Source organism: Dicentrarchus labrax, unplaced genomic scaffold (genome assembly GCF_905237075.1).
Source record: "Dicentrarchus labrax unplaced genomic scaffold, dlabrax2021, whole genome shotgun sequence".
In the NCBI taxonomy this organism is placed as follows: domain Eukaryota; kingdom Metazoa; phylum Chordata; class Actinopteri; family Moronidae; genus Dicentrarchus; species Dicentrarchus labrax.
Window position 1 is genome coordinate 10,601,381 of NW_026136703.1, and position 7,908 is coordinate 10,609,288.

General features: G+C 38.0%; 1 protein-coding gene across 1 annotated transcript; it reads right to left on the reverse strand.

Annotated features, from left to right (window-relative positions):
- Positions 1 to 1,829: 1,829 nt before the first annotated feature.
- Positions 1,830 to 7,373, reverse strand: LOC127355478 (adhesion G-protein coupled receptor G5). The gene is made up of 19 exons (XM_051386415.1): positions 7,295 to 7,373; positions 7,102 to 7,205; positions 6,921 to 7,001; positions 6,763 to 6,825; positions 6,497 to 6,673; positions 6,168 to 6,203; positions 5,980 to 6,057; positions 5,729 to 5,858; positions 5,523 to 5,588; positions 5,229 to 5,382; positions 4,987 to 5,118; positions 4,775 to 4,885; positions 4,638 to 4,677; positions 4,397 to 4,497; positions 4,200 to 4,321; positions 3,851 to 4,116; positions 3,655 to 3,745; positions 3,283 to 3,566; positions 1,830 to 3,165 (listed from the first exon to the last, which is right to left on the reverse strand). The coding sequence occupies exons 2-19, from the start codon at positions 7,202 to 7,204 to the stop codon at positions 3,050 to 3,052; spliced, it is 2,151 nt and encodes a 716-aa protein (XP_051242375.1). The 5' UTR covers position 7,205; positions 7,295 to 7,373; the 3' UTR covers positions 1,830 to 3,049.
- Positions 7,374 to 7,908: the final 535 nt, after the last annotated feature.

The following is a 7,908-nucleotide window of genomic DNA, read 5'->3' on the forward strand; positions in this document are numbered from 1 at the left end:
TCTTCTCTCCCTGTTTTCCTCTAGAAAGAGGCCTCATTTTGTGCTTCCTGCAAAAGTAACACAGTTTCTCTGACATGCTGAAACCGCCCATCATAAATCTACACACTTAACTATGGGCCCTCAAATCTATCAGCCTGCATGCTTAGAGTCTGGGGGCCACATTGTGACATTCAAGAAGGCGGGGGCTCTCAGTCACGCAAGCATTGCCCCGTGCCTGGACCTCAGCCTGATTTTACTGCAGCCAGCAGGGAAACCAGACGCTACAAAGGCCCCGGGTCCACATCAATTTCATGAGCAAAGTTAGGAGGAAATAAATCATTTTGGGGATTTATGAAAAAGGAGTAGGGAGATGGGGGGTGCTAGGAAGTTAACCAAAAGGAAACAGCAAAACAGGGGTGCATATAAAGTCCAGTTAGCATTTGCATACCTTGAAAATTCAAGAAGGGTCACATTTAATCTTCATGGTTACTCCAGGCCGATAAAAGGCAGTTCTATAGCTGTACATTAAGTTAAATAAAAGATACATCTAGGTGCAGGGGTAGCTATATTTGACTAATCATATTTCCCCCAGACACGCAAGGTTCCAGGAACAAGACTTCAGGCTTTATAGGTCATTTGAGATCGGCAATTTGGCTTTTACAGGGCAGGATTCAGTCCAGACTCCATTTAATAAAACACATGCAAAGCCGACGTCTCTTTTCCTGCACCTGAAATATGCCAATCATCAAACCAAAGCTATCCACACTTTGGCTGTGATTAGGAACAGTCTAATTTTTATTATTCCTGTTCTGCTAAAGACTAATGATCTCCCATCAAAATGAGACGAGGTTCATGTACTTTTCCAAGAATAATTCCCTTGCTTAGGCTGAAAATAACTTGTATCTGAGTATGCATCTTTCCAAGGAAATCTACCCATGATTTCCTTCACCTGCCCATGATTTCCTTCACCTTTATTTCAGAATTATATGGACATTTGGTGTTTTATATCATTTGTCCTTCAAAACCTGAAGATGCATGCCAATGTTTTCTCCAAGCCACTATGGTTTAAGACTGAAAGCAATTAAAACTGTTTTCTCAGTTTCCCTCCATTAAAATAAACACATCCAAAATAAAAGAAAAATTAAATTTTAAAAATTGTAAAATTGTACTCTGGTGGCCACATCTTCACTTTGTTAACAGAGAGTTTTATGGGATACCGTGAAAATGGAACATTCCTCCCCCTTCTCATTTCGAAATAATTTTGTGTGACACACTTATTAAAATGTTCCCAGGAGCCGGTATCACAAGGTCTAGATGCATCTCTTTTTTTTTTTCTTTTTTTTTTAAGAAAAGCAGTTAAACCCTACAGCACAAATCAAGATCTCTTTGTGGGAGCCGTTTACTAACTCTTGATTATGTAAATTAATTAATAAAAAGCAGGGTTGTTGATGTTGACATGATGGGCTGTGAAATCTCTAGTTAATGGAATTTACATATTTTTTATGCAATGTGTTTCATCATTAATTTCCACATGGCTGGGATTTGAAATCGCAGCAGTGTCAGTTTTTAGATGAGGGCTTAGATGCAGTTTACCTAGAGAGCTCTAACGATTGGACACACACAGGTACATCACAGAAGCCCGCTGTGCTCTGTATGAAAGGCCTATTTTTGGGGGGCTACACAAATCAGATGTGTATGGCAGTAATTACCCTAGGTTTTGGCTGGCACGCTGCGGTCATTTAAAAGATTAATCAGTCATAGATAAATAAACAGGCTGTCCTCTCTGAATGTCACTCCCCAACGCTACACGTCCAGAATGCTGCATAAGGAAAGACTACTCTGGTGTCCACTTAAGATACCATAAACTTTATTACACTTTATTACTGCAGTTTCATTCACAAAAGCAACTACACATGTATCTGAATGTCGTGTCTTGTCTTGAGATGCTGAATCAAGGAACATACCTTACCACATTTCATCAGAATCGATCTTAACAAGCCCCTGTGATCACAAATAAGTAAATAAAAGAGGAGACTGTCTTCCCTGTTAGGCTAGTAAAATAAAACAAAATGAAGAAAAAATTAAACTAGCAAAGAAGGCAGATATCTATAGATCCAAAGATTTTATAACATGGTTAATGCTTTAAGATTTAATCTGTTATCAACTCTAAATCTAAAAAGAATATTGAATACATTAGATCTTAATTGAATCAGGTATAGAGAAAAAATATACAAATTAATGGATAACAACACACAATACACAATTCCCAATGACTCCTTATCGATAACATAATGCTGCTTACCAAGATAGACTTAAAGACTTAGACTTATATTAAATGGTATAAATGCTTGTTAAATACAGTCATATTTAAGTATCATAATGGCATGCCCTCAGGCCGCTTATCACTAAAGGTAGCCATGAGCTCATTTCTTGTTTGCCAGTTAAGACTCCCCGCACAGTGGATACTGCTCTCTGTAGGCACAAAGTAATTATCTGCAGGCACGCAAAGAGCTAGCTGGCTAGCTCAGCCCCCAACACTGCAAAGTATGTGAGGAACAAGTCTTCCCTTCACCTTGTTTTTCCTGCACTTAACCATCTTCAGTCCATTTGACAACCACATCAGTCATAAAACGCTCATATTTTCCTTCATAAACATTTGCAGTCTGCATTCCAGTGTATGACTAAAGATTTGAATTATGAGCTCTATGATATATTCTGAATGAATCATAACCTTCTCTGCAAAGTTTCACAGTGACTCAGATGGGGCTTCTGTTGAAACACAGAGCCACTGACACAAATTACATCTGCCAGATTACTCCATCTCCCCTGCCAGTGCTCAACTCATTTGAGTAATATTCTCAATGAAGGTAATCCAGATTAGCCATTTCAGGTTAGGGTAGTCATTCAGTCAGGAACACAAGGCATTTCATAACGGGAGGGCTGGAGAGGCAGGGAAAATGAGAAATCTACTTAACTACTACTACTTGACATGAAATTAAATGCTGCCCTCTTGTGTCAAAAATAGATCACTTTCTGTCTCCATTTGAAAAGCAAGCACACTACAAACACTTCATGGATACGGAGATGTCACAGTTGTGTTTGTTTTAGGTGTGCTGCTACTGCTCACTGTTCTGTTCTCTCCAACAATCTTGCTTGAATTGTAGTAGTAGATGAACAGGAAGAAACCTGTAAGAACAGGGTAGTTTGGTTACAAAGATGGTATCATGCTTAGACTTTGGTGCTGGATGAAAAGTAAATTAGACTGTTTGAGTGTAGTTCAAATTGTGTCAGTTTGGAGTCTACCTTGAAAGGAGTTGAGGATGGTGAAGATGTAGTAGGAGGGTATGAGCAGAGGTCCATAGCTGAAGAAAGCAAAGGCCCAGGTGATGCCGAGCAGGAGCAACAGGCCTATGATGGAGAAAGAGTTCGTCTTGATGGAGCTGGTAATGTTGGCTTTCTCTGCTGTTTTCTTCAAGTTAACAATCTGCTGTACAGATACGATGAATACGATAAAGGTGAAGATGAACACTACAGCATAATAACCGACGTTAACCCCCCGGTGGACATCAGCATCAGAGATCCAGCACCTGAAAATCATGATTAAAATAACATGAATCTCTTCTTGTGAATAAGAAATGTTGTTATCAGACTTGCAGGTCAGTAGGAGTCACCTACATTTTTGCTGAATTCTCATCATCGGCATTAATGACAATGTAATCATATTTTCCCAAGGCAAGAAGGGCGATCACCACAATAGCCGGTGTGACTAAAGAGAAAGACAGTTGAGTATAGACATATTTGTTCTATCTGTAGTATGAATTTAAGCACATGTGATTGTTTTGATCAACTATATCAGGTTCAGTTCTCTTACCCCATCCTGAGATGCAAATCTTCATCATGTAATGTTTGATTTCAGAAGGGATCTTCCATAGATTAAAGTACAAGTGTAGAGCCTCCATGAAAAACCAGGTAAAAGTGGCCAACATAGCGTAGTGCATAACTGCCGCCATCACCACACATCCAGTAAAGTTCCCCAGTTTGGCAATGCTCTCATTTATCAGGAAGGACAAGTTCAGTGTGAACATGGCAACAAAGAGGTTCATCAGGATCTTAGTTGCTTGGCTTGCTTTCTGTTTTCTGTGGAGTGAGTTGGCTTAATGTCAGCAAAAAGCCTTTGATATAATGAGTTAGAATTAAAAACTGCCCAGCGATTTCCTTACCTGATAACACAATACATGAAGAGAGTTACTGCCAAGAAAAACATTGACAGGCCACAGCCGATTGATGTGATGTAGGTAAGAGCTGTAAAATCTGAAGAGCTTATGTTCTGAGGTGCAGGTGACTGGTGGAGAGAAAGACGTGTTAGGTTATGTGTGAAACAAAAAAACTCGAATTACTTGTAATGAAATCATCTTACCAGCAGTATTGCAAAAAATGTTAGATGAGAACAGTGGCATGTGATGCTGTCATCAGTCTCATTTGTTTCACAGCCATCTGTGAGCCAGGTCTGTTCATTTGCTGCAAAGACAGAAGACACTACTTTACTTAAAGAAAGTCTTTTTTTCATTAATGGCTAAGCAAGGTGTGAAAGAGTCTGCTGTCAGACAATGGATTTTAATTTGTCCAAGGCAGCTTTAAAGAATATTTTTTTACAGTACCGTTGCCATCCCATGACCTACATGACGCAATGTTCCCATTCTGTATTAGAATAAGAAAGAAAAATCAGTATCATCATTCTTTCCATAAGCAATTATTATTAACCTTCTAATATATCATTGACTGTCATCTCTTTTACCTTGTCCACATTTTTGTACTGAATGTTTATGGTCTGTGAGAGATTGGATATTTTTGTTCCCATTTCTATTGCCAGTACCTCATTGTTGAAAAAAGAGTAGTCGGAGTCATCCTGTTGAGAGTGGAGAGCTGTTAACAGTTGCACAGGATGTCATTATATTTATATTAAAGTTGTCAAAACAGCATGCTTCATTAGATCAACTTCACTTTTACCTGAGGCACTTTTGGAAAACGCATTACTCCAGCAAATGAACCATTTCTTTTTAGTGCCATTTCGCTGGCCTCTTTAGGGATTTGCACCAATCGAGAGAAGCTAGTCCCCCAATGAGACTTATTCGGAAGAATCTACAAAAAATAATAGACTTTTAGATTAATAAAGATTTTCAGAAAACTATTGGGTTATTTAACCTTACTTAATGTTGTGTTTTACTCTTGCATCATGGCAAACTGCATACATAGACTTCATCACTTGTAATGCCAACGTTGATGTTGGTTGGATCTTCGCGAGAAAGTTTAGAGATCACTCCCTTAATATCGCCCATTGTAATCTCTGCTGTAAGGGCATTTCCCATCAATTTCAGCAGGGAGGAGATATTTCCCATGATATATCTGTAATGGAAACACAAATACAGCAAACTACGGTCATCTTCACAACTCCTAACAATGCCATTCCAAAATGTTGCTCCAATATGCTGACTCCAATAGAGTGCATGGCACTGTTATGTTTATAGCTATCATTAGATATTTACGCTGCGTTTTCTAAGCTGTTGCTCTTTGGTGGGGGAAGAATGATGGAAATGTTTCTTGTGATATTTCTGTAATGGAAACACAAATACAGCAAACTACGGTCATCTTCACAACTCCTAACAATGCCATTCCAAAATGTTGCTCCAATATGCTGACTCCATTAGAGTGCATGGCACTGTTATGTTTATAGCTATAGATATATACTTACAATGGGTTTTCTGTGCTGTGGCTCTCTGGTGTGGGAATAGGCGTGGACATGTTTTGTGGTGGCTTACATGTTACACAATTTATATTTATATCCCCACTGAAAGTTAGAATGTACTGTGTTTCTGCTAAACCTGCATATCAAAACACACACAAACACACAAACATGTAATTTTCATCCCATACCATTTTGTATTTAGACAAAATTATTACTGAGATAAATTTTAAATGATCTAATGAAATTAATGATAATACCGTTGCAGGTGTTTTCATCATATTCTCCATCATAACTCCCACAAAAGCTGTTTTGGCTCAATCTAATATTCTTTTTACCTTTAACATATTAAAACATTACATTATTAGACATGCAAAGTGCTACCACTGCTGTTAAATGTGTGTGGATGTATAAAGTATTGTTGTATTGAGATGTTGTAGATTTTTACCCCTGTTAAAGCACTTGTGAATATTTAAAAGGAAACCTGCAACAGAATAGAAGATATACAAGATGACTGGTTAGTAGAAGAAATGTTCACTGTGTGTGGGACTTTTGGAGCATCATTGTTTTGTTGCAGTAAAAAACTTTTTGCCCAATAGGGGGCAATCTGTCTCTGCTCTTGTGTGCAAAAATGTAATCAAGCCACTGCATGTGTGTATAGCCATTTTAATTTGCATGAGTATATCTTGCTCGAATTAAAAGTTAAGTCGGTGTAAAAGTTAAGTAGAGACATTACTTATTTTGTAGTAGTTCACATTGCAAAGGGTCGGCCAATACCTGTTTTTTTGCTGTAGAACGCTGATGGCATACAGGTGAAGCTATCATCTGGTGTTTTTACCAGGACAATATCCTGCTTGGATAGAATCTCTTTATCCAAAATTAGGCTGCTGTAGTTTGATTGTTGACAACTTCTTTTTTCAAAGTTGCAGTCAAATTCATCTTTGTTACAACAGTCTAAAAATACAACCCACAATACACAAATGACCAAGAGAACAAATTCAATTGTATGGGCTCAAATCAGACTATTAATCAATTAATTTTACCTGTATTGTTTCCCGAGATATTGAAACAAAGTTTACTTCCACTGTCCTCGTGATAGACCACCTCTGAAATATGATGTGAAACCACTGTTTACTCTGAATTTTTTCTTTTCAGTTTTCAGCTGCATGCAATTATGCTTCTACAGTGTTCTCAAGCTTACTTGATGGGAATCGAAATGCAGTGTCTGGCTGTTTGTTACTGATAAACAGAAAGTTTTTTGGTTGGCAGATCTCATTTGTGCCTGTAAAAAAATATACAAAATGAGAAATATAATCTGAAAAAGAGATGCTGAATTGTGTTGAGAAATACTGTTTCAGATTAGTTTTTGTTAATTTACTAACCTGAGCTCTCACATATGCTGTTCGTGAGGAATATTCCACAAAACAGGATCACTATGTCCACTGCAAACACCCAGCGACTCTTTCCACCCAGTGGTAACATCATCCTTCAGAGTAAGAACAACATAGTAGATTATGGGATTAAGTTGTATGACCATAATCTAAAAATATATCTATTTTAAGTGCCTTCCATTACCTGAATGATGATACCTGCGTTGTCACTCTCCACAGTGACTTGCATTCACCTTACAGTCATTACATGTTACTGACATTCATTTTCCTGTCTGATTTACCTTGCAAATCTTACAGCACGTCATATGTGCTTTCACAGTAAACAGTTGGCAGGCTGCCATTTTGTTATGGACTGGAGTGTACTGGAACTGAATACAGATGTTGTTATTGTTATACCAAATTGCCTGGATATTTCTTAGAATGCACATTTGTTCTTAACACTGAGGATGAACAACACAGACAAAAATGTTAAGAACGGAGTTATTTGTAGTTCTTTTACTGTATTCAGGCTTTTTTTCCTCAAATGCATGTCTCTATTGACAGGAGGCAGTAAATACAGTATATGGTTTATTGTGAATTATTCCAACTCTACATTGCTTTAATGCTTTGGGTATGTGTGCTATGACTTTTCTCTCCAGTAGGCCCACTCTCGCCATCATGAGGTTCACATTTGTGGTTTTGAGTGAAATGTCTCGACAACTATTGAATGGATTGCCATAAAATTTGCTATACACATTTAAGTCCCGCTCAGGATATTCCCATCAGCATCAGCTGTCCTTGGAATGTCTGTGTTCATAT

Excerpts from the sequence above, each read along its gene's own strand:
- LOC127355478 (XM_051386415.1), bottom strand. The coding sequence starts at position 7,204 with ATGATGTTACCACTGGGTGGAAAGAGTCGCTGGGTGTTTGCAGTGGAC. Across the intron at positions 7,002-7,101 it reads CAGCATATGTGAGAGCTCAG|GCACAAATGAGATCTGCCAA; the intron begins GTTAGTAAATTA and ends ATTTTTTTACAG. Across the intron at positions 4,678-4,774 it reads AGTACAAAAATGTGGACAAG|AATGGGAACATTGCGTCATG; the intron begins GTAAAAGAGATG and ends ATTCTAATACAG.